Here is a 27,974-nt window from a genome sequence, read left to right on the forward strand (position 1 = left end):
TATACTACATGCGTATGTATGTATATGTTGTACTCGCTCGTGGTTCATTCGCGTGGTTCAGCAGGAGCAACCGGAGCAACGCGAACAACGTGATCGGTGGTTCGTCGACGTGATGACGTCAGATCTCGAAGCATAGGCCGAGAACGCGTTTAAAGCCGAGTAGGGCGTGAAATCGTGCGTTTTCTTGTGCGTCGCGTCGCGTCGCGTCGCGGATGGAAGTATGTGCAAATAACAGCACGCGCGCGCGGCCGTTTTATCCACGGGATAAATTATGTTTGGTGCTGTTTTAACGTGATCGACAGTGAATAGTGTACCATGTTCCGCTGCATTCCGATTTTTAAAGGGTGTAACAGGCAGGTGGAATACGTTGACAAGCGTCATTGCTCTCTGCCGTGCGTCCCCGATGATATCCTGCGATATTCGAGGAGTTTAGAGGAGCTTCTACTAGACGCGAATCATATCCGTGATCTACCAAAAGTAAGCGAGTACCTGCCGTGCCGTGTGTGCGTGTGTGTGTGTGTGTATGGTATGTGTATGTACTACTGCTTCGCTCTCTTCGTAACTTTAATTCTTTTTCTATCTCACACATACACAACACGCACACATTCTTCTCCTTCCACGTTCCTACCATTGTATTGTATTCGTAATATAGTTCCGTCCCTGGACGGAAATGGACGGAAGGATTGTATTAAATGACGTTTAGTAATCTAAAAGCTCTCTTTTCTTTATGCAAAAGTAAAAAACAATCGACCGAGAATCTCTGTAGGCCGATATATCGTACGTTTATTTCAGAATTTCTTCCGACTCCAGAGGCTACGAAAACTTGGCCTGAGCGACAATGAAATACATCGTTTGCCACCAGACATCCAGAATTTCGAAAACCTCGTCGAGTTGGACGTGTCCAGGAATGGTAAGAAGCGTCGTGTTTGTATTTGTATAATTTTGTGGCTGTAACACACACACACACACACACACACACACACAAAGAGATTTTGGAAGGCGTGCTGCTTTATTTGCGCGCAAGATAGCGATAACTACAACTACTGGGACACGAACGCTGTCTAGGAATTCAAGCAATTGATCGTAATTAATCGTTAATTAGGAGAGCTTCGTTAACAATATCTGGCATTCTGTGCACGATTCGCAAAGTCGTTCTTACTGGCGGCATATTATTTTTTCTTTAACGTTGGAAAGTCTTTGCCGGTTGGCCGACTGTTTTAAAGAAGAAGGGCAAGTGCAGTCGAAAAGAGTATTTTGAGGTGCTATTTAACAGTAAGAAGGATAAAAAGCATAACTATCATCCCGTGGACTTGGTCTACGAAGGTAAAGTTACTGGAAGAGAATCTCGCATCGTATTTTTAATACTCGACGCGGCAACCATTGGCCGAGCGTTAATGAAACCCGTATAACGGTGTATTTTCTTTCGCTTCCTCTCATCGTCAGGTCTCCACTCTGTGTATGCCTGTAGCGCGTCACCGTGCTATCCAGCAGCAGCACTATCCTGCGCTGCGCACAGTGCTACCGACCGACCGACGCCACATCGCGATATGCCGAACTAAGCCGAGCGGAGCCGAGTCGCCCCGCCTGTCACTGGCGCCTATCGTGAATATTTCTGCTTCATATGTATATTTATTTCTTTTTTTTTTTCTTTTCTCGTTCTATCCATTGCGATTCATTGCGAGGTGTCTCCCTTGTCAAAATCGATGAATAGCTCGAAATAAAAAATTTCTTACCAACTATGTTTGCAACTCTCGGCGAGTTGATATTTTTGGGTCTCGCCAGGTAGAAATATCAACTTGTTTATGCGCGCGTGCATATGTGTGTATGTGTGCGGTGTACGTACAGTGCGTGCATGTAAAAAAGGGAATGGGAAAGACGAAGAGGAGAAGCGTGTTGGGTCAGGGCGACGAGAAGAGGGAGTGACGTTCCGTTTTACGATAAGGGAGCTTATTACGATCCTTGGAAATTGGTGAAAATTACATTCACGCGATGACCAATAAAGTTATAAATATTTTAGCAAATTTACTTAGTTTTGTAATTTTTACCAATTTCCAAGAACCGTAATAAACCCTCAAGAGAGAATCAAATTTTCTTTTAGAGATCATACATGGTATTTTTTATACTTACTCGAAGTAAATTTATACAGTTTTTCGCAGCGACATTCATCTTACAAAAATTTATTTCATGCGCCTTCCGACTTTGTATCGTGCATTGCAGATGACTACTTTACAAACGCAGAGTTTAAAGCATAGTTTCAAATATTTATAATAAATATATTAGGTCCATTACGGACTGTGTGAAGATCGGAGATTGGAGATTATTTTAATTTTAATTCGATTTATCTGTTGATCGAATTCTAATCTCTCTCTCTCTCTCTCTCTCTCTCTCTCTCTCTCTTCAATTCACAATCCTTAATTAATTTTCAAATCTTGCTCGGGCTTTACGAATATCCTTCAGTGAACTCTAAAGGAAGATTTTTATATTAGATTCGTACTGTTGATGATTGATTGACCGAGAAAGCGCAACAATTTATTGATAACAGCACTGTCGCGTTACGTGTTTTATACGTTTTGCTCCAGTAGGTGTACATGTAACATTTGTCATGTGTACATACATATTATCAAATAGTATTTTTCATCATCACTTTTTATCAGGAAAAGATAACGTAACACGTGCGATATCGCAAGGGAAATAGTTTGCGAAAGTTTAATACTTAAACGTAAAAGGTGTTGGCCTGAGGATATCGATCTCAGAATTGAATAAATTTCCAATAAAACAAATACTACTCCCGACTATAAAAGAATTGTGCGTTGATACTTGTGCTGACTACCACTTTTTCCATCGTACAAATACATTTCGCGATAGCGTTAACGTTAACGGTTATCGTTTACAATCGTTTACGAAGCAATACATAATATAGTGTATAATAATTATTATGACTGCGGTGTATCGTATCGCGTCGTTTCCTAGTATAGGTACATTTAGATACATTTTACATATAATAGTTGGACGTTGCGTGGCCACGTGCGCACGCATATAGCATCGCTATTCGCTATCTGTGTAAGTGTAGGCATTTACGATCAATTATGCATTGAGAAAGATGTGTTACGTATTTGGTTCCGTTTACAACAATATCCGTACATTCGTTGGCACTGAGTCATCCGGAATCGCACGTTGTAAAATGAGCGCGCGCGATGAATAGCCGCAATAGATGCAACACATAACGCACGACACGCAACACGTATATAGAAGGATAGAACCATAGTCCATATACAACTTCGCTTCTCGAATGCGTAAAAGATGAAGATTACGCAATCGCAACAGGTTTCGGATCGAGAAATCGAGAAGGTTACCGCTCGATCGAGATAACTACTGCGCTATGCCTGGCTAAGCCATAGGTACATACAGTCGCCGTATAGGTCCTTCCACAAACGCTTTTCTAATTTTTCTTCGGTCTCCTTGATAATACGTACATACATATCGCATATACGTTTGTACGTACGTTATGTGTTCGCTGTTTTACAGCTTTCTTATCAAGCCAATCCGATATATAATTTGACACTGACAAACTCAAGGCTGCAGATTCCGTTTGAGAAAAGCTGTCTTTGTACATGTAGATTTGAATTTTTAGAGTTCCACACGCATGTAATGTCTTTTATATATATATATCTAACGACGATTCAGTTTTCGAATTAGAGATGAAATGAAATTTGTAAATATGTCTCAACAATCGAATCGGAGTGGAAATATATATATAATAAAACAGCGAGATTTCCTCTCGTCTCGTCTCGTCTTCTCGTAATTGTCATTCTTTTACATTTATTGTCGTAGATTTTCTTGGCTCGCGACGTGCAAACATGACGTGCAATAGAGTAACGATCCCGTCACCTCTCTGAGGTAAATTACAAAGGCCGAGGGTGGACGCGTTTCGTGCTATTTATAATGTTTATTGCGGTTGCATCAAAAGGGGCCGCTGACTAACCGCGGCGATGCAGTAGCATCTGAAAATTGACGTTGCTTGCATAAAAAAAAAAAAGAAAAAGGGCATAATATGTCCTAGGGTGCCTGGGTGGACCGTCGCATCTCCATCCATCCATAAATTCTTCCTTCTATAGAAACGGCCCCTCTCTCTTTTATAGTGCAAACTCATCGCGCAGGTCAACACTCGGCTTGGCAATTTTTCCAATTTTAATGTCAAATCTATTTCAGCAATAAAATATCAAAAAAGAAAATGTCTTATCGCCTGAGAAAATTCATTAAAGTGTTTATCTATGATATTTTTATTAATCCATTTTTATTTATTTTATATTTAGACATTTTTTAACAACTTATTTAACAAAGAAGATTTTATTCGTGAGAGGCATCGCGCGTAAAATTTACTCCAATATTATTTATTTAATATTGCAAAAATTTGTAATAATATCCAAGTCTAATTTTATGAAACGTTCTTGATTAAAAGACTCTCAAATGCTCCTTTTGTCGCAACATTATTACAGTCACAATTAAAATGACTTTGCGTGATGAAAAATTCGACGCGACTGAAAGAAATTGTCACGGTGTATTTTTTTCGTAGCGGAATCACGCTTTGTTGTAATTTCCTCTCGTTAGTATCATGGTTCTCGGTTCGCGATATGACAGAGCCACTCTGGACGTGAAGCGAAACATGCAGAGCAATGAGTCGAATTGTTTCTTTTTCTCAACAAAAGTATGAAAATGAGAAAAGTATGCAAAACTATCAAATTGGAAAAGTATACAAAGTTGAAAGAATGCTCTTCAACTATTGATTTTGTGGAAATATATTTTTTTATACATTGTTAATCTCTTGAACAAATAATTAAAATATGCGCCACATTGCGCTTCAATATTTAAATATCAAAATTTTGCTTGCTTTCTCACATATGTGAGAAGGAGAAATAAATCAATGAAACTGAGATCTTATCTTATTTTATAGATATACCGGACATTCCCGAAAATATCAAGAATTTACAAGCGCTACAGGTGGCCGATTTCAGCAGTAATCCTATTCCAAGGTTATTGTTATTCAATTATTTCTATCTTTTATTTTTTAATTCAAATAATACTCTATAGTATGTACATTTTGCATAATGTCTTTCTTTTCATTCGACGTCGTAATGTTAGCTATTCTCGTCGATCTAAAGTAATATAAAGTAATATAAATTTTCATTGATTGTTTCTTCAGACTTCCAGCAGGATTTGTACAATTAAGAAATTTAACTGTACTTGGACTTAATGACATGTCCCTTACAAACTTGCCACCTGATTTTGGAAGGTAATATCAAAGTAAACTTTATGGCTACAATATTCTATATATCAGATATTGTTATATAATTTTATTCATTGTTTTATAAATTATTCAAAAGTATGTATTTCTTTTGTAGCTTGGAGGCATTACAGTCACTGGAATTAAGAGAAAATTTACTCAAATCCTTGCCTGAATCGCTCTCTCAACTTTTAAAACTCGAACGGTTGGATCTCGGTGACAATGAGATCGAAGAATTGGTAAATTTTGCGATTTTTTTTCTCGTAAAAATAATACAATGAATGAAAACAATCATATCTTTTGAAATAAATGATGATGTTGCCTTAATTATTCTTTATATACCTATATATATATTTTTTTATTTATTTTTATTTTTACTGCTTACTTATTTAACTGTACTTTAATAATGAATTTTTAGCGTACATATCTTACGAATAAGGATATTATCCGCGTTGTATTACAGATCACATTACTATAATTATTATAAATTATACTTAAAAATTGATAGATTTAAAGTTTTTATTTTGAATTTTAATTCCTTTTTCGGCGATTTAACAGTTTTACATCGACCGATTGAACTAGTTTAGTTATAAAATCTAGTCGTAAATTAATTAAAAGAAAAAATGAAAAGAAATTATTGTTTTATTATATTCTCTCTATAGCCTGCACATATAGGACAGTTACCAGCGCTGCAAGAATTGTGGCTTGATCACAACCAGTTACAACATTTGCCACCGGAAATTGGTGAACTGAAAACGTTAGCATGTTTAGACGTTTCGGAAAATCGTTTAGAGGATCTTCCTGATGAGATTGGCGGTTTGGAATCATTAACAGATTTGCATTTATCACAGAATGTTATTGAAAAATTACCTGACGGGCTCGGCGAATTGAAAAAATTAACTATTCTTAAAATAGATCAAAATAGACTTTCTACCTTAAATCCAAATATAGGAAGGTAAGTGTATGCAATCTAAATTTATGTTACGTTTAACTTATTAAGAGTACAAATTATATTGGTTCAAGTTATTAGTTGAATGTTAGTTGAACTAAAAATTTCTGGTACGTTTTATATGTTTCAGATGCGAGAATTTGCAAGAGTTAATTCTTACAGAGAATTTTCTTTTAGAGCTACCATTGTCTATAGGCAAACTTTATAATTTAAACAATTTGAATGTTGATAGAAATAGCCTGCAATCATTACCGATAGAAATTGGTAAGATGATAAAATATATAATGTAGATTTTTATTGTGTAATATTAAATATACAAAAGTAAATTTTTAATTATAAAAGAACGAAATTTTGGATAATCAGCAAATCATCGTTTTTTTATCCTCTAGGAAATCTGAAAAAGTTAGGTGTGCTATCTTTAAGAGATAATAAATTGCAATATCTTCCGGTTGAAGTGGGACAGTGTACTGCTCTTCATGTTTTAGATGTATCTGGCAATAGGTATGTAATTTTTGTTTTACTTCTCGCAACCATATAATTATTAGCATTATTATTATTACTATTATTATTATTATTATTATTGTTATATTTTAATACGTAAATAAAAGAAAGGCAAGATATAAAAATGTCACATTTGAATAAGATATATGCTGATTTGTTTTATTAACATTAAATTTTGTTATACAGATTACATTATTTACCATATTCTTTAATCAACTTGAATCTGAAAGCGGTATGGTTAAGCGAAAACCAAGCGCAACCAATGCTAACGTTCCAGACAGATATTGATGAGGAAACGGGACAAGAAGTACTAACGTGTTTTCTTTTGCCACAATTGGAATTTCATCCTGATGGTTAGTAATTAATGTTTAATTTATCTATTTTATTGATTTCTCATCTAGAGATTGTTCCTTTTATAAGATTTGTTTAATAATCTTTTAATTTTAATAATAATAATATAATATAATGACAGATTAATTTTAATAAAAAAAATGTATATAAATATACTATAATACATAGTTGCTGATCCGCATGAGATACAGTATAAAATAAATAATTTAATGTTTTTAATTTTTATTTTGTTCTTGTACAAAATTTTATTCGGAAACGTAATAAATTTTGTAACACTCGGACGTGTGTAAGACTGAAACCGAGACTGAAACTAAAAGTAAAAGTCTTTAAGTCAAAGTTCAAAGTCAAATGGAAGAAGTGACTATTCTTATAAAGTAATTGATGAGATTTTATGTAATTAATTATTTTGGTTTTTATTACATATATATTTATCGATGATTAATGATCTCATTTTTTAGATTCAGGTAGATTAGGAATGTTAGTTGGTATGAGAAATGTTCAAGGTTGTGAAATGCGTGAGTTGACAAGTAGCGATGATGAAGGTTGGCAAGAAAGAGAAGCCTCAAGAACGCATTCCGTGAAATTTACTGACGAACCACCAGAAGCCGATAAAGAGGTGCGTTCATTAATTTACAGATTTTTTTACAAATTAGTTTGTATTATTTTTTGTTTTATCTTTTCTTTTTTATTTATCTCGACAAATAGATTCCATTTATACGTCAAAACACACCACATCCAAAAGAATTAAAAGCTAAAGCGCATAAGTTATTTAGCAAAGGAAAAAGTGAAAGTCGATCGGAATCTACGGATGAACAGGTAAGTCTTACGATCAATTTATTATTATTATTATTATTATTATTATTATTATTATTATTTAAATAAATTATAATTTATCGAACTTGTACAAGAACTTGTACTGTGTACATTCTTAACTTGATGGACTTTATTTCGTATTATCTTATAATCTCATTAAAATATTTTTTTAGGATGTTTCTCAAACATTTGGATTAGATAAAATAGAATCAGAACCACCAGTCAATCTTGTAGAGATGCCACAATGTGTTTCTGAGCAGGAGGAATATGTAGAATGCAATATTATACAAGATGACCACAAAAAGCCAACACTTGGCATTGAAGCTGATCGTACAGATATTCAACTTAATAAAGAAGCTAATAATCTTTCCATTCCATCTGCCACGGAATTTCATGCAGTAAGTAATTTATAGAAATGTAATAAGTGTCCTGTATCTTTCATTATACTAATTTTTAACACGTAAATATTTATTAATTAAACAAAGTGTCTCCATAAGTATTTATATGGATTGTAATGTACATATTAATTATAATTTATTCTTGCATTTTTTTACACACACACACACACACACACACACACACACACACATCACACACATATATATATAAGTCTATCTCCTGCTAAATTAAAAGTGCTTATTTTCGTAGAATGCAAGAACTGAAAATTCTGTCTCAGAATCAAAAGAAAGAGATGAAGAAGAATCTGAAAATGAAGATGTACAAAGACACGTTGAATTTAGTATTGTAGAAGACGCAAATAACGAAGATGTTTGCGATTCAAATAAACCTAATAAACTTCAACGTAGAGACACTCCACATCATCTGAAAAATAAACGCATTCATACAGCAATTGATAAAGAAAAAGTTGCTTCGATTATTGCGCAGGTTGATTTTTTTATGTTATTTAATAAATATAAAAGAATTTTTTACTTTTATCCGTAACAATTATATAAAAATATTTAATGCTATTAGCACCTAACTTTTTTTTGTTTAAGAGACATAATGCTTATGTCTTATTTGACACATATTTATATAAAATCGATAATAACATTTAACACTTATATTTATAGGCGCTTATGAAAAAAGTTGATGAGACTCCTACATCTTTACCATCACAAGTGGAATCTATGGAAACATTTGACACGCATAGTCAAGGTAAATTTAAGAATTAGATTGAAATAGAATTATAGATTTGTTATAATTCAACTATATATATTGCACTTATTTATTAATTAAATTACTATTTTATTAAGCAGCAGTTTAGCAATGTTTATTCAGTTTTTATTGAAATTATGGACGTTACTATACGATATTAATAAATTTTTTTTCTTGGAAGATAGTTCTTATCATGTATATTGATAGAAATTTTTATTAAAAAATAACATTAGGAAATTTTGAAAACTTTCTGTACATGTATCTTTGAATCATTTTGATTTTATTGGATAGTAGATCCATCACAAGTGGAATCTATGGAAACATTTGACACGCATAGTCAAGGTAAATTTAAGAATTAGATTGAAATAGAATCATAGTTTCGTTATAATTTAACTATTTATATATATATTGCACTTAATTATAAATTAAATTAAACTATTTTATTAAGCAGCATGTTTAGCGTCGTTTATTCAGTTTTTATTGAAATTATGGCTGTTACTATACGATATTAATAATTTTTTTTTTTTTGAAGATAGTTATCATGTATATTGATAGAAATTTTTATTAAAAAATAATGTTAAGAAATTTTGAAGACTTCCTGTACATGAATCTTTGAATCATTTTGATTTTATCGCATAGTAGAAGGGAGGGAACGTGCGTGATAAGATATATCTCTTACCGTACCTACAGTCTTATCTCTAATCTAGTTATCACCGTGTCTCTGAATGGTACGCGTTAGTCAGTTGATAAATTATAACGGTGTAGTTGTTATAGATGACATTTTTTTATATAAATAAAGTTATTTTATATAAAAGATAGATTGGGTACTTGATACAAGATGCCTAGAAGATATAAATGTTTTATTAGAAGCAAAAGAATTAGGAAAGGTAAATGTTGACATGCATATGATAGTATGTAACAGCCAGATGAGATATATTTATTAAATGCATTTATAATAATTAAAGACTTGTTACTTTAGATGCAACGTCTGATAGTGAACCAGCATTGGAAATACGGGAAGAACAATATGAAATTCATGTAGAAAGAACGACAGGTGGATTAGGTTTGTCAATAGCTGGTGGTATCGGATCGACCCCTTTTAAAGGCGATGATGAAGGCATCTTTATTTCAAGAGTTACTGAAGGTAAATTTTCATTTACAAGTAAATAATTTTAAATTTGTCGCACTGATACATGTTATATGTATATATTTATATGTATGGTATCATGAAATTAATTCGCTCATTATATGTTATACGACATTTATTCAGGTGGACCCGCAGACTTGGCTGGTTTGAGGATAGGAGATAAAGTAATATCTGTTAATGGAGTATCGGTAGTAAATGTAGACCATTATGATGCTGTAGAAGTATTGAAAGCATGTGGACGTGTACTTGTGTTGGTTATTATACGGGAATTTACAAGGATAATTCCGCCGTATGAACAGGTATGAAAGAATTATTTTATCATTTTCAATTTGAGTAATATCTCATTAATTTAGTTGTCAGATCTTAAATTTTATTTTGAGTAAACAAAATTAATATTAATTTTTGTCTATTGTTCTCAGGCATCAACGAGGAAAGATTCCGTATGTTCCAGCTTAAGTACAAGTAGAGCACCAAGTGCAACATCCTATGTTTCATCTACAGCATTGTCACATACTTTAGAAAATGGCGACACATCAATGTCTCATGAAACTTCAAAGGTGACATATTTGTGTTTTTGAACATTTTCAAATATTATAGCTTTTTTTTACATACATAATAAATATATATTATATATTATTTTATAGACGAAAAAGATTCCTGAGCCTATAACGACTGTAAAAGATAATGAACCTATGGTGTCCGTTCTCTTTCACACAACATTAATACGAGATCAAAATGGGCTTGGATTCAGTATTGCTGGTGGAGAAGGTTCGCCACCATTTAAGAATAATAACGATGTAAGTATGCTATAAAACACTTATGTTTTACTATTATACTTTAATTGAGATTAATACTATAAGATCAATACTATCTCGACTACGTTTCTAGGCAATTTTTATCTCGAGAATAACAGATGGCGGAGTTGCCCAAAAAGATGGTAAATTATTAATTGGAGATAAAGTAATGTCCGTAAGTATTTCTTTAAATTTTTTCAAATTTGTATTAGACGAAATTTAATGTACAAATCAATAATTTTGGTGATTCAATTTGTAATTTGTAGATTAATGGAGTAGATATGAGAGGAGCGAAACACGAACAAGCAGTGGCTTTACTTACAGGCTTAGAAAGATTTGTTCGATTAGTAGTCGAACGGGAAATACCACTTTCTCAAGCAAATCTCGCCACTGCTGTGACGCCTTCTGAAAAATCGCCACGCGTTATAGGTGTACCAAAACCTTATACAGGCCTGTATAATGCTAATAGTTATATGGCCAATAGGTCTGGATACGGTGGATATCGTCGCTCCATGGATGCTGACAAAGCATTGACACCGAGTCCTACTTCAAAAACACCGCCGTCGCCACCGGCATTACCCGTGAAATCCGATGTCAATGAGATGCCTAAAATGAACGGTGTAACTGATTCAGGAAACATTCTGAAGAATGTTTCACCAGTATCTCCCAGCCCGACAAGTAATCAAACATATCCACAGCCAGCTCCAAGACATAGTGTTTCGCAGCCGACACCTACAAATAATGCTGGTTCTGCAGCTACAACTCCTCATGTAGAGCCTAGACCAGCATCTCCGCAGGAAGACATACAGGTACCGAAGCCAATCACCAACGAGGAATTTCAAGCTATGATCCCCGCTCATTTCCTTCGACCTCCAACATCCTCGCCTTCACCAGACTCCCATCAGGGCCCCATTGTGACAGTGACGATAAAGCAGCCCGATACTTTGCCTGGAGATGTTAGTTTTCCTCCAGCTCCTACTACACTCGGTAAAGTTACTGAGACCATCACAAAGAGTACACTCACCGAGACCGTCGTAACTAGAGTGACTGATAACCAGTTGGTGCAACCACTCATTATCGAGGTATGTGCCTGTTAATTAGAGAAGCATCAAATACTTTGCACATGTATTGCCAATGTAGTTTTATTCCTACATACAAGTGCATTATATCTAGTTTCACTAGTTTCATTTTTTCTTTTCCTATTTTATACTGTATTGTATGTATTTACTGTATTTCATCAAAATTTTGCTTAATTTCATTACATATGGAAGATACTAGATACGTAGTCTGGACACATTTTTATGCTGAAAGCTTTTATTTGTATTTTTACTTTTTACATGTTCAAATTATTAAATTGTCAAATAGTATTTCATTTTTTTTACATCCTGGTTCTTATTTCCTGACTGGCTGCGATTTAAAATTTAATTAAATTTGCTTAAAACAGTCAATCAATTCCAAATTAACAAAAAAGATATTTTTTTAATCTTTGAATTTATATATTTTGACATTCTGAATTAAATTTATTTCAATTTTGTAGAAAGTACAAGAAAATACAACTAAAAGAATTGACTACGTTCTCTTTATACATTATCATTTCTCCTTATGACTTTCTCTTTTTCCCTCGCTTTTTCTTTTGCACAATTAAAGACATAATTGAGATATATATATATATATAAACAAATATTTACATAAAATTGCGATCTAAAAAATTATAGAATTATTATTATCTCAGAAAATGGAAATTGTAGACTGCACTATATAGTTATTTTATACATTTGAACATTTACATTTTTTTAATTGATTTTTTTTTTTATATGTATATGTGGACTCTTTTTACTTAATTATATTTCTCTTTTATGTCTATTTTTTTGTATTTTTTGTAAATTTATTTAAAAAAAATATATTAATGGGATGATCTTAGAATCAATTTTGATAACTGTCGATGGACATGATAATCACAATGTGTACTTATCTTCTGGCATGGGAATAGGTAAGTAGTGTAAAGATTTGCTTTGTCCCATATATTTGTAATAAAATGGAGTAAGTGGAGAAGTATCGTTGTCACTGTTTTATTTAAATTAAAAGTTTATTGAAATCCATAGCTTGTTCTATCCTTCACATACTAAATATTATACACTCTTAACTTTTATCCTCGTTAATATCTTTGGCACCGTGTAATATTAAAATGTTTATTTGAATGTAGAATTAATTTCGAAATTCTTGTTTAGGATGTTGTTCTTATCAAAGAAGGCTCCTTAGGCTTCAGTATCATAGGAGGAACTGACCATTCGTGTACACCATTTGGTGAAAAGGAACCAGGAATTTTTATATCTCATGTAAGTCTTCAGCTTTGTTTTAATATATAGTAGAATGTCTATTACTTTATATATTATATATTTTGTGTGTGTGTGTGTATGTGTGTGCGTGCGTGCGTGCGTGCGTGCGTGCGTGCGTGTGTGTGTGTATGTGTATACACATTTTTTTACTGTATTAGGTTGTTCCTGGTGGCATAGCAGCCAAGTCCGGTAAACTGAGAATGGGTGATAGGATATTGAAGGTGAATGGTACAGATGTAACAAAGGCTACGCATCAAGAAGCAGTAATGGAACTTTTAAGACCAGGCGATCAAATCGTGCTTACTATTCAACATGATCCACTTCCTGAAAGTTACCAGGTAAATAGCACACAGTTTTTAATGTGACACTGCTTTTAAACAGTTGTTTAGTGATGCTTATAGAGCTGTAAGTCTATCAGATCAAATATAACTTTATGTGTGTACAATTATACATTATGAAACTGCATATTCTTTTTATCACGACAGACATGTATTATTCAACTAACATATATAATGATTTATATTTTTTCTAAACAAAATATGTGTGGTCTCTTACTAGCATCTTTGAAATATTTATTCAGTATGCAACACAATTAGTACTACTTGTTAGTATCTTTTAAGTCATTATTCTCAATTCTTTATAATCACATGCACATTTGAGAAATTGTTCCTTAGGAAAAAGATCACTTTTATGCTTACAAGTATAGGCACTTTATTAAGTAAAACAATTATTTTTCAAAAAAAACTTTTCTTCCTTATTTTGTTAACGTTTTCAAAGAATGCTTGTTAGTTGCGAACACAATGGCACTCGGTGCTTTAGCGTGTGATTATTTCCTTACCTAATGCAGTTTTTTTTTTATAATTTGCCCCACAAGCTGGTCGAAATAGAGTACATCCCTGTGACAGTAAGTACTCGATGCATTTGACATGACCATAATTTTTGTTCTCATTTATGCTTATCCCTACAAGGCTGCAAAATTTACACTATTATATTATGAATGACTCGCTTTTGCTTATGCCGTGCAATTTTACACACGTACAAAAACTTCTTATTTTATATTCAAGTGCTTTTCGTGTTTTACCGTGCTTTTCGTGCCATTATATTTATATTAAATGCCAAATAAACATAATATGACTTTTTTACTCTATAGAAATTTTAATCGTATTTGACCTATTTTTGCGCAATTTGTCAAACATTAACATTAAATTCTTCTAAAATTCGCTCGTTTAAATTTGAATACTGCTAAAGTGATTGTACATTATGATTACATATTATGATTGTACAAATGATATGACTTATTGAAATTAAACATTTTTTATACATTTACTATATATATATAGAGAAATAAAAGACGATTATTTATTGTGTTAAATAAAATAACAAGTTTTAATTTTATAAGTGCATAACAACAATTTTTATTTTTATAATTTTGTGCGATAGAGTCTAAAACAAAAGAAACGGTAATAAACTGTTTTATTGAGAGAATTGATGTTACTTGTTTTAGGAATTAGTGATAACAAAGGAAGCAGGTGAGAAGCTTGGTATGCACATTAAAGGAGGACGAAGAGGCCAGAAAGGCAATCCTTTGGATCATACCGATGAGGGCGTTTTTATATCAAAGATTAATTCAGGTGGTGCAGCTAAGAGAGATGGACGATTGAAGGTAAATATATGTATATTTGTAATACTTCAGTATTTGTTTTCTCATTTTGTGTGACATATTTAATTTATGCTTAAATTTATATATTTTATGATAGGTTGGAATGAGGTTACTGGAAGTCAATGGCACATCATTATTAGGTGCAACTCATCAAGAAGCTGTCAACATTCTTCGCTGCTCAGGGAATACTATTACGTTGGTTGTGTGTAAAGGTTACGATAGAAGCGAGATGGAATCAATATTAACATTATCTGACGGTAGAGATAGTAAAGGAATTAAAACGTCTCACGATTCAAAAGATCCAACTACGGATGACACTAAATCTCTATCACAAAGTGTATCCAGTTTAGACCGAGATGATGAAGAAGCTGCGATTCTTAGACAAGAACAAGAAATGAAAGCTGAACTTGTTGCCTGGGAGCAAGAAGAACGAGAACGTGCGCTTGTAGAACAAAGAGAGAAATCCACACCTGAAAAAGTAAGATTTATTTATTTTATTTTATAACATTTTTTTACATGATAAATTTCGGCAAATTGTGAGTTTTTATAATTTTTATACAAAAGTTTCAAAATTTGTTCCATTTGCTGTGATTTAAATTCAAAAATGTACAGCGACTAATGCATAGAGAATCATTACTTTTTTAAATTTTTGCAAAAGATATAATTATTTTGTAGAATAAATATGCGAAAATCTGTACCTTCCAGTGTATCTTTCAAAAGTTCCAAATTGGTTATATATGATAATTCAATTTATTTTGTTGTACTTCTTGATTCTGACTTTGATATAGGTGTTGGATGTTGTACGTGCGGCAGAATCATTAGTAAGCAAATCAAATAGTCCTGTTGATATGGTTGTACCACCAAAATCACCTGGGGGCACTAAAGATCTCAAGACTACTACGATTGTCATGAGTAAACATACACTAGCACCTCAAAATCCTAATAACGTAAGTACTATATTATTTTTTAATTTGAATCTTGTTGAGTTTTTTATGCATCATCATACATATACATTTTATATTTCTTTAAAGATCCAACAGATTTAAATGTAGTATGTCTTTTGTATATGTATAATAGTATGTGCGTGCGCGCGCTAAATGTTATCTGAAATTCATCTTGCTTTCAAGTATAGATTTTATAGATTTTAATTTGTTTGAAAAAAAATTTAAACCACTCCTTTTAATCCATTTTGTGCATTTCTTATATTTTTATTTGTTTATTATTTGATTAAGTATTTTTATTTTAAACACGAACAAAGAGTATTTTTTCTCATAATTCTATCCTACATATAGACGAATATGTTCGTGATTTTTTCATGATGTGAAGTTGCATGGGATAATTTTATTTCTAATAGCTTAGATTGCTTAGAAAATTATAGTTGACTATTAATGTATCTTATTTTATTGTTAGCAATACATTCCTCTTGTATGTTTTGCATGGCTTTCTTGCTTCATTGTTTTCACGAAAATATTTCATTTTATACTCGTTGCTTTATTTATTACTGCTAATCTACAAAAGTAAAATATTATTTTATTACAATTACAATTACAATTATAATTACAAATTTAAAATACATTTGTTAACTAAATGAAAATTTTTAAACTTAGAAAAGATATGAATTAAATGTACAGAATTTATTATTATTTAGACATTTGTTAAGACATTTAATTATATACCAGACCGAGAGATTTAAATTAGATTTGAATAGCTAAATTAATACTTATCTCATTATTTTGTATGAGACATTTTAATACATTTGATTTAATTTTAACAATCTTTGTACAAAATGTACATGTACAACTATATACATGCAAATGTGCATTTCTATATGAAATGTGAAAATCCAGATAGAGAAAGAGAGAGAGTGAGAGAGAGAGAGAGAGAGAGAGAGAGCGAGAGAAAGAAAGTGAGAGACAGACAGAAAGAGAGAGAAAAAGAAAAAGGTAGGAGCGAAAAGAAGTTTCTTTATATTTCAAATTATTTTCAAAGTTATTTAAATGCCTATTGAATTTTTTTACAGAATTGAATGTTGGAATTTTTATTTGTTAGGAATATTTTTATTATTATGTATTAGTAGTAGTAGTTTCAGTTCTAATAAAATAAAAGATGTTTAAATGTTTTAATTTGAAACATCGTTGAAAATGATTGTTCTTACACAAGTTTTCTCAAAGTCAACCTTATACCTATAATCTTTTTTATAGCCTATAAACATTATATGTATGTATGTACATTTTTTATATTGACATTTCTTGGCAATAGGAATCGAAGCATTTTCATAAAATTCGTAAATTCCTCATGTAAATAAGATCTATTACAATTTCATTAGGTATTCTAAATGGCGCATGAAATGTACAGTTGTCAATTGTCTTTAGCATCGCATGATTTTCTGAGCGCCAAAAAGAGAGATATTTCACATGTTTACAGACAGTGGAAGATGATAGTGCTACTTTGGCTGCCCTCTAACAGGAGTGAGTCGTTCATCTTTCTACTCATTTTTCCTGTATCTGCGTCCATGCTTCTGATTCCACAGGACTGTGCCATAACAAAACATTCTCTAAGAATTACATGGCATTAATTCACGTATAATTACAATTTATCGCGTTTTTGTATGTCTACTAGTGTTATACAGCATAGCTATTGTTACTCCGTTTATTATTATATTAATACTGCCATTACAATATTAAGTATTATTGCAAACATGCTGATGATTGAGTTAGATCTATAATCAATTTATAATTTTTTGCTTTGAGATGAAAACGCGATAGGCACTTTTCAAAAATCATAACGTATAAATGCGATCTTATTACGACTATGCGTGCGTGTCGTACAGATGTGTGTATGTATGTATGTATGTATGTATGTATGTATGTATGTATGTATGTACGTATGGATGTGCATATATATATATAAAATTTATTTATTAATAGATATCAGATAACAAAAAATATTTCTGTGATAGTTAAACAAGTTATAGTAAAAAGATTTCTCATATAATTGACGGGATTTTTTTAACATTTATATATTGATCCATAAATTCATTTGCACAATAAATGTAATTTAGTAATGTATGATACATATAAGATGTGGTTGCTACAGCTTAATCTTAAAAAATTATTGGGTGATTTTTCTCAGCTATCGAATGAATGATCACTAAAAATAGGCAACTTGTGATACAAAAATTAACTTTTCAATATAACAAAAATCTATATGACCTTTTATAAATTTTTTAATTAGTTCTTTTTAATTATGTAAGTAAATATTCTGGTCATTTAAATAATGAAATTTAATTATGTACTATTAGGGGATACACTTAGTTTTTGCCGTATTTTTTTCTTGGAAAACGCATTTATTTCAATAAGAATATAAATTAATATTTTAGTCAAAAAATTTTTCATCGTTTTCTATTATTTTTTCCCCATCTTTCTGACAAAAATTGGATTCCGCGTCGATAAAACGAGCTGTCTTTTGAAGCAAACTATGTATCCACTGATTTTCCTATTTATTCATAATTGGAAAAATGTGTATCAGCGAGTGTTGCGTCGATCGGAAAGGCTAATCCGATGGGACCAAGTCTGGAGAATAAGCTGAGTGCTGGAGAACTTCCCATTCGAGCTCTAACAATGTTTCTTTCACGGTTCTTGCAACACGTGGTCGTGCGTTGCAAAAGTCATGCAAAAGAATCATTTTCCGTCGATTATTGCCCGACTAGAAGTTTGTCGTGACATGCACGACGTCTGGATAATATCTATCCAGAAATTGTCATGGCATTCCCCAATTAAAAATAATGTTAGCCGTGTCACTGGCAGGACTCTAAACAGTTTTTCTAATCTTTGAGATAAGATTTTTCTCGAATATCTTAAAATATCTGAAAGAAACATTGTTAGAGTTCGAATGGGAAATTCTCGAGCACCCAGCCTATTCTCCAGACTTGACCCCATTGGATTACCATCTTTTCCGATCGATGCAATACGCGCTCGCTGATAAACATTTTTCCAATTACGAACAAATAGGAAAATGGGTGGGTACACGGCTCGCTTCAAAAGATTGCAGCTTGTTTTATCATTACGGGATCCAACTTTTACCAGAAAAATGGGAAAAAGTAATAGAAAATGAAAATTATTTTGACTACGGTATTAATTCATATTCTTATTGAACTGAATGAATTTTCTAAGAAAAAAACGGCAAAAACTAAGTATATTTCCTAATAAATATATAATTATGATTTATATCTCTCTCTATTAGAATACTGAAAAAAATTATTATAATTTATTGAACGGTTATTGTCATTTTTTACAGGAACATTAAAAGTCGTCTAACTTAAACAATATTGTTAAACATATTCTGTGTTACATTTGATTAAATAATTTAAAAGACTAAATATGTATATAATTATTACATTTTATGGATAAGAAATGATATACATTTATAAAAAAAATTGCCGACAATTGTTTTATACTTTGCCGTTAAAATGTAAACAAATATTAAATTGACAGTATATAATTATATTGCAATATAAAAACATTAAAGAGAAATAATATAATTCCAAAATAGGTTTTGTACATTTATGGGTGTGTTTATGTGTGTGTATATATGCATGCGTATGTGTGTGTGTGTGTGTGTATTCAACCGGGAAAAATATGTATATACATACAAAATATATTTTTCATAGTTGAATTGTCTACATATTATCGTCTATTTTATTAATTTTGAAGAAGCATACAATATTGACTTCTTATTCAATACACACAAAAATTTTATCAATTAAGTATAATTAATTCGTAATTACACATATGTTTGTAGCGAGTGTGACGTCTTGCATTTTACGTTGTGATTTTACGTTTTTTTTTAATAAAAAAATCGATTTTTCTATTGAACTTTTTAATTAAACTTATTTAGTCCAAATTTAGACCTCTAAATATAATTCAAAAATTTATACTATTAATTACTACCATTTTTATATCAGACAAGACTAGTTGTTTCTAAAAGGTATAATAACATAAACACACGTGATTAAGTTACAAGAGCGCTGTTATTATTCCATTCTAAATGTAAATCTTGAGAAAAAACTCTTCAATTGTTCAGAGTTATAACATTGTTGTGAGCGTGTTTTGCATATTGGCCTTTGTCTCAGTTAGACTTATTAATAGTCTCAACATTACATTAGTGCTACAATTAAGTCATATCATTATTGAGATTTGAATCAATGTATCTATATATTTTCTATAAGCATTATATGTTCATATAACTCTAATGGACCAGATATTTATATATCATTACAAATTATCAGATAAGCTATAATATTTATTTAAAGATATCTAAGAGATGTTAATGTTAAAGTTCCAATTGATCAAAATAGAGGAATAAAATTTGGATGTTTTTAAGATAATCTGCCTATGCACAGAAGTTTTCTGAAAGTGGTTATAGTTATCCCTGTTATGAAATGTATAAATATTAAAAGATAAAGATACTTTTTGCATTAATAATTATATATTTATATAGATAGATAGATAGATAGATAGATAGAGAGAGAGAGAGAGAGAGAGAGAGAGAGAGAGAGAGAGAGAGAGAGAGAGAGAGAGAGAGAGAGAGTGCGTGCGTGCGTGCATGCGTGAGCGAGCGAGCGAGCAAGTGAGCGAATGTATGCGTGTGCGCGTACATGTGTTCTGTGTATGTAAAAATAAAATTGGAGGATGTTATTTTACTGTAATGTAGTTTCACTTTAAAAACTAATTTATTAAACTAATTACCACATTTTATATAATATCCTACAGTAGAGGAGACTGTTTATCATAAAACAATTTTTGTAAAATTACATTCTTTTTTTGTATTTTCTCTTAATTCAACATATAAATAAAACAAGATTTTTACAGATTCTTTTTTAGCAAAATTACACAACTCTTTGTTTTTAAATATTAATTTTGAAAACATTGAATATATGGAGATCGAAGATTGTTTTGAAACAGAAATTCCTATGTATAACGTATGCTTATTTAGATTTGTTTAAATACAAAAGTGATATAAGTATAAAGCAATAAAACTAAATAAAACATACGAGATCTTACGTTTGTATGATATAAATATTTTTTCAATATAGAAAAATATGTGATTTAAATTGAAATGCAACATATCCAACCTAAATTATTCTACAGGATACAAAATATTGCCGAGTGAATGATCACAGGGTATACATAACATAACATAGTGAGACGAAACTTATTCAAATGTATTCCCAAGTATTTAAGACACGTAACAGTCTCCACTACTACATCGATATATACGATGGATAGGGTACAAATGTAGGCTAACTTTATAAAAATGAATATAAGAGAACACATGTTTAACATACCGATCGTATATTTACAAATTAAATTGTGCGCAATGTTGCATGATTTATTGCAATAATAGTACAATTGACAGACAACTATTAAACGTATAGACAGTTACAAACAGAAAAGACGCGATCGGACAGGGAAAAAAATTTGAAATTCTTCTTTAAATCCTACATAGATTTTGTATGACATGTAGCATTTGTGAAATAAATCTGTTTTAAAGTATGCTTATCAAATTTCAAGGAGATTCATATTTAATGGGCTACTATTTAATTTTACCTTGTTCTATTAAAAAGTAAATAATTATTTTATCATTAAACAATTGAACAAGTGTTTTGTAAACTACAGCTAGTTTTATAGATTAGTAGGATGGTGTTGGAATAATCCATATATATGTATTTTGTGTTATAATATATATCTATATTAATTAAATAGCCGTATGTTGTTGGTTGCTTTACATGTAATCAAGTACTTCACGATAAACCATTTTGTTTTATTTCAGTTTAAGCAGTGTTCCACTAACTAAATAATTAATATAATTTTCCATGTTATTTACCCAGTCAAGAACAAATGAGCCATCTGGAACACCAAAGGATTTTTCTTCGTCCAAGTCTTCTACAATCCCTGACCTTCCCAAGGCAGCTAATTTTGAACGTTCCACTTCTATGCAAACTTTACCTTTTCGAACGAAAAAAAAATCTATGCCAAAACGCAGTATTACGTTTGCCGATCTGCCACCGTCTTTAAAAAAGAGTTCAGATTCCATCGTTTATTCGTCCCATGTTAAGCCTACATTATCTAGAATTGAACAATCAATTCAACCATTACAGGAAACATTTACTTCTCATCCACAAGTTATTTCCTATCAAACACCTGCACGTTTCCAACTTCCCCCAACACCTCTAACTGCTCCCGAATGCTGGGAAAATCTTGATACTTCGGCTTCTTTTAGCAAACGACAGATAGCACGTTCTGTTGATGGAAATTTTCAGGTTGAGGTGGGTTTCAGAAGCATGTCTAACTAATCAACATACTAATGTATATAAACACAAAGAACGAAATTGCTAATCTAAGAAAGTTTTTGAATTTTGTCAATTATAAATCTGACTAATAAAAGCGTTATTAAAAATTTTTTGCAATGTAATCCAATCTGGTCTTGTTTATTTTTCTTATAACATGTATTTATGGCACATAAGATGAATGTAATATAATTTTTTATTTGAAATAATTATCTGTTAAATTGTTCTGTATGAAAAATATACAAATTGATATTTATTTGTGTAAATGTTACAAATACAGCAATCTCCAACTTCATCTCCAACGCCACCATTGACGAAAATGTCAGTCAGCGATAAAAAGAAGTTATTCGAAAGTGCTATGGAAGAACATTTAAAACCTTCCCCTAAAACAGGTGAGAATATACGTTGTGTTTTTTATGCCGTATACTTTATGTAGTATATATTTTAATACATAAAATATAAAAAAATTTAATTGATTTTGAATATAAATTGATTAATCTAATTGTATATTACAGATAAAATATTCAGCTTTTTAAGTCAAGACGAGGTAGAAAAAATGAGACAAGAAGAAGGTAAGCTTCCACGTAATGTAAATAGCTAATTATTTTTTTCTTTTATATTATATTATCTTAATACATTGAAAAAAACTATAAAAATCATGCTTTTATAGAAAAAAAAATTGCAACTTTGACGCGAGACGAACTCAAATCATGGGCACAACTTGATGAAAACGAAGGTCTCGAAGATTTGGATATAATAGAAGATCAGGATAATGGACGTCCTAAGTAAGCTTCAACTTTCACGTTTAAATCATTCCTTATTTCGAAAACAATGCAAATTATTACGATATACGTTCACATAGATCAAATGGGAGCATTTATGTTTAATAAATTTATACAATATATTTAATTAAATATTAAAAAAAAGAAAATATATATATATATATACACAACTATTATAAAAATTAAGTGGCAAATTACTTAATTACTAGATTAGGCGAATGAAACATATATATCACGCAGCTTTTAAAAAATTTTAAAAATTATGTTAATATTAGGTTTATATTATATATGTTTATTAAATTGCGATCTATGCAATAGAATACAATGTTTTTGAACAAATTTCGTGTACAATATGCTTAATAGTATATTTATAATTCTGTTTAACTTTAGAATTAAGTTTTTTTAGCGAGAAGAGAAAGGGAGAAAGTATGTGCGTGTATGTGTGCGAGTGCGAGTGTGGGTGTGGTTGTATGTGCATGTGTATTTATAACGTCAAATATTTGTATGTTTAACAATTCAGATATCATCAACAAGCAATATATCGTTATGATCTCTGTGCACAACTATATTATGATTAATTGTGATAATTTTCAGATTAGTGGTTTGTCGGGGAATCTAATAGCTTTCCCGTAGTACTCAATTGTTTATGATTAATTATGGTTACAGTGCAGAAATTGAGGTTTTTTTCTACTTATTCTTCCAAGCGAATAATAGCATATTTTAAATTTTGGTTTATATTAGAAAAATTTACTTTTAAGCCCTACAATATTTGAAGAGATAATTATATAATTTAAGTTTTTGACGCATACATATGCAGCATATATTTTATGTTAATTTGCACTTTTATTTACTGCCAATAAATTTTAGATTTGATTTTGCAACAATTTATATATATATATTACTTATATTTAATTGTAAGAAATTTAAAGCAGTTAAACTACAGTCAATCTTATTACATACAAAATGAAGGAAAAAGAGTTTCATATTCAACTGTGAAACAACTATTGAAACAAATTTAAGTAAAATTGATACATTAGTAATGCAATTTCAGAAAAAATTTCTTTTAAAGTCTCTAATAGATTCCATTAAAATTTTAGATATATTTTAAGTTTAAATTATATTTAAAGTAAATTATTACATATCTAAATGGTTAATATTGCTTGTAAAATGCAAAAGATATGAAAAACTTTTAGTAATAGCATTTACACAAGTTGTTCCTATTTGAAATAGATACAACGCATTTACATATATTCGCTGCAAACTTCTGCAATGCGATCTGTAATGCGAACAATCTAATAACACTAATTTTGTGTTGTCTCTGTACTTTTTAAATAAATATAAAGTTTATAGCGTATATCATTCGTGAATATGCATGCTCGTTACCTTCCAGTAGCCGACTGAGCTCGCGAACTTCGATCCCTCTTATCCAGAATGTTCCCAGCAGCGTACGGACAGCAAAAGCGGAACGTCGTTTGAAAGAACGTTTAATACAAGAGGTATTGCATTTCAATACTTATTAATTAATTAATTATTTTATTAGATGATACAATAATGTATGAGATGGGATTTTTGTGTTTCAATGTATTAATTTATAATTTTAATAAAAAGGGCCTTATTTCGGACGAAGATGAGGAACATCTTTTAAGTCCTGCAGAACAGCGAGCACTCAGAGCGGAGAAACGTGCTGCTTGGCGACAAGCGCGCCTTAAATCTCTCGAGCAGGTAAAGCTGCTGAAAGATTCTATACATTTACCAGTATTAATAAATATAATACGCTGAATGTTTCTTTTTTATAGGACGCGCTCCAGGCACAGATGGTAATCAGAAAAATGAGTGAAATAATGGACGCTGCTAATAAAGAGGAAGATTCGCATGACGCGGCTGTTGCGACCGACCCTACTCCTGATCAAGAGAAAGCAGTTGAGGTAAAAATCTGGGAAGTAGTATCCCAGGACAGTTAATTAACATATAATTATATATATATATATATATATATATATATATATATATGAGACAAGAATCTGCAAGCTTGATTTTGATTGAAAGTTGTGTGTTTAACTCGATTATTTACTAATCGCTGCCTTGCTCGCCTAAAACTAACACTAAGCATTCATCAAGGAAAAAAAATCATGTTATTACAACGGTTCCCATTTGTCTGTCTTTTATTATCTTAGTTTACTACGTTACGGCCGTCTAGCGCAGATTTTCCTAAGCTCGCTGTGCGCAGTAAAGTGGGTCCTCCTAAAGAGATACGCGAATCTGAGAAAGTAGTGGACGAGAAGGTCACTCGGCGTACCGAGGAATATCTTGACGAGGTGACGGGCGAACGTCGTGTAAGAACTGTCGAATACGTCGAGAAGCTCATTGAGCGTCAGGTATTGTGCTTGTAAAATTTGACTCGAGCGTTAAAATATCACATTTATCGTATAAATGAAGGGAATAAAGAGCACAAATATATAAATTATCACTGTTGTAACTATTTCTGGAGTGCACCGTGTTTATTTAAATTCTTTTTTTTTTATCCTTTTATTTTATTTACGGGTATAGATGCGGATTATTCCATGCCAAATCGCACATGTTTTGGGAAACTTGCGAGCTTATGATACATTAACATTTTGTCTGACAACTGGTTGATTAAAAGGAAACTATTGTTAATAATAACATTAATTAGATAAATGGTAGGAAGTATTATTATTAGACACAATGCTGAAAAAGGCACCTAAACATAAGGCAGTAACTAAATTTAGCATCTTTTACACGCGTGTATACGCTAAAAAAACTACATTACGAAAAATATTAGAAGATTAAGAGAACATTTTTTTTACTTGTGCTTTAATGCATCTATATAACTTCTCTGTGTACTGTTTGCTCAATTATTATTGTGTTATTGTTATTTCAAGAGTCCGTCGCTTACATCAATGGTACATTATGCACCATCTTGAACTCTGAATGTTACTTCTACTGATCTCACTAACAACTTTTTCCTGAGCTCATCGGTAATTCGGTTTTTATATATCTTGTGTATATGTTTTAAGCTTATGGCTTTATATCTGTATGTAATGTACGCATGATTTATTTTGTTTATATTTTTCCATGTTCGATGGGCTTTTTATTGCATGTACAGATATGGTAGAATTATGCTAAAGAAAGTGCTGAAAATCAGAAAACATGGGACAATTAAACATACCTTTTCTATCAAAAAAAAAAAAAAAAAAAAAAAAAAAACTGATGTATCTTCTGAAGTATGTATTGTACATATGATGGAAACTGATGTGTTATTTGATCTATGTATTTCAAATTTTAATATATTTATATTATAATTAGGGTGCGGATGTTCGGGCACGATGCCGGAGCGCGCGCGGAGAATCACTGCGTGCAAGTTAGTCGGATGTTCGCTGAAATGAGATAACAATATTTCTCGAGGAAACTTCAAGTCCGAGCTATCCGAATATGATATCTGATGATATCTATCTCGGCTGGCGCGCGGTCTACTCAATGTAAATAAAGCGCGGAGATTATTTTCTGTATTTTTTTTTATTGATTCAAAATCGCGTGAAAATTCCTTTTTTAAAAATGCCGAAATCTTTAGAGGAAAAATTGGCTTCAATTGAAATTGACAAAAATATTTATGATTCATAAAACTGAGCTTCGAGTCTCTTCGAAAAATGTTGCTATCTTATTTCAGCGTGCATCTTGCGACTAATTCGTACGCAGCGATTCTCTACGCGCGCCTCGGGATTGTGTCCGAGAACATCCGCATTCTAATTATAATATATAAATATATTAGATATATTAAGTGTAATATTATATTAAGTATATTGATATATTTAATATACATAATATACATGTATGTTTATATATTCTATAGTCACAAGACATTTTAGATTGTCTCTATTGCAAACTAAAAAATTGTAATTGTCGTTTACGATATATGCTTTATAAGTCCAGAATTGCGCAAAATTAGCTACGATTGAAATTTGTAATGTATACGCTTTAATTAGGTGGAAACTTTGAGGGAGAAGATTATATCATTGGAATTAAGCAATGCAGAAGAAGACGTGGAAAGTATAACTGGTACTGGTGCGAGCGATGCTGAAAGTGAAAGTGAAGATACCACGGGACAAAATATGGCTGCTAGTACCGTAAAAGAAAAAACAGATTCTAATCCTACGACCGATACATCTGAAATTGCGAATGAAACTTGTATTAAAACAAATGCAAATATTACTGTTGCGTCTACAAAAAAGAAGAAACGTAAGCGATCAAAAAAAGGTCGTCACTGACAAAATGTTTTAATGATAGGAATAAGTATACAAAACATTGATGTTAGGGAGACTTGGATAAAAATTGACGAAATTTTTACTATTTCATTATTTTACTATTGCACAAATTTATTGTGTAATATCGTTCTATGTGAATATGCATACATTTATGATACATAGATAAATCACATACATACACACACACACACACGCGCGCGCACGCGCGCGCGCGTGCGCACTTATGTTTCAATATTCTTTTTAGTTTTCAATGCACCGATATGCAATTACTATCACATAAATATACTTGTATTTTATCTTTCTTTTTCCTTCATATAAATATAATGTATGAATATAACAAAAATGGCGATCTGGCTCTAGATAAACGTATTGTATTCAGTAAAAATATAATAGATATTTATACGAAGCTTCATGATTGATTCAATGAATACAGTACGTCTATTTATCTGTATAGAAGTATAATCATTATTTTTATTACATTTTGTATACGTACCACATATGTATTACAATTTCATAAATCTAAGTATAACAAATTGATGAATTTGCATATTTTGATATTAAATCGTGTTATTGCATT

At 31.3% G+C, this 27,974-nt stretch overlaps 1 protein-coding gene across 9 annotated transcripts; it reads left to right on the top strand.

The window, feature by feature from the left end:
* Nucleotides 1-6: 6 nt before the first annotated feature.
* On the top strand, nt 7-27,972 carry LOC105452515 (protein lap4). 9 transcript variants are annotated; one of them, XR_974735.1, is made up of 37 exons: nt 7-477; nt 793-910; nt 4,952-5,030; nt 5,201-5,290; nt 5,400-5,520; nt 5,944-6,236; nt 6,361-6,494; nt 6,620-6,731; nt 6,918-7,084; nt 7,541-7,698; nt 7,788-7,898; nt 8,069-8,293; nt 8,544-8,780; nt 8,966-9,050; nt 9,342-9,392; nt 10,030-10,194; nt 10,321-10,496; nt 10,617-10,754; nt 10,842-10,994; nt 11,086-11,166; nt 11,258-12,073; nt 13,220-13,327; nt 13,486-13,665; nt 14,202-14,231; nt 14,832-14,990; nt 15,085-15,465; nt 15,776-15,934; nt 21,877-22,314; nt 22,616-22,727; nt 22,851-22,907; nt 23,006-23,120; nt 24,508-24,613; nt 24,726-24,839; nt 24,914-25,042; nt 25,292-25,492; nt 26,018-26,113; nt 27,119-27,205. XR_974735.1 is itself a non-coding variant. In XM_011693686.1 (36 exons), exons 1-36 carry the CDS (start codon nt 316-318, stop codon nt 27,398-27,400), a joined length of 6,243 nt encoding a protein of 2,080 aa, XP_011691988.1. In that variant the 5' UTR covers nt 7-315; the 3' UTR covers nt 27,401-27,972. The 9 variants fall into 9 exon arrangements, 8 of the variants coding, with proteins under 8 accessions (XP_011691988.1, XP_011691990.1, XP_011691993.1 ...); XM_011693686.1 differs by lacking the exon at nt 26,018-26,113 and having other exon boundaries at nt 27,119-27,972; XM_011693691.1 differs by lacking the exon at nt 26,018-26,113 and having other exon boundaries at nt 8-477; nt 11,258-11,800; nt 27,119-27,972.
* The last annotated feature ends 2 nt before the right edge of the window (nt 27,973-27,974 follow it).

The sequence above is a fragment of the Wasmannia auropunctata genome, unplaced genomic scaffold (assembly GCF_000956235.1).
Source record: "Wasmannia auropunctata unplaced genomic scaffold, wasmannia.A_1.0 LD336030.1, whole genome shotgun sequence".
In the NCBI taxonomy this organism is placed as follows: Eukaryota; Metazoa; Arthropoda; class Insecta; order Hymenoptera; family Formicidae; genus Wasmannia; species Wasmannia auropunctata.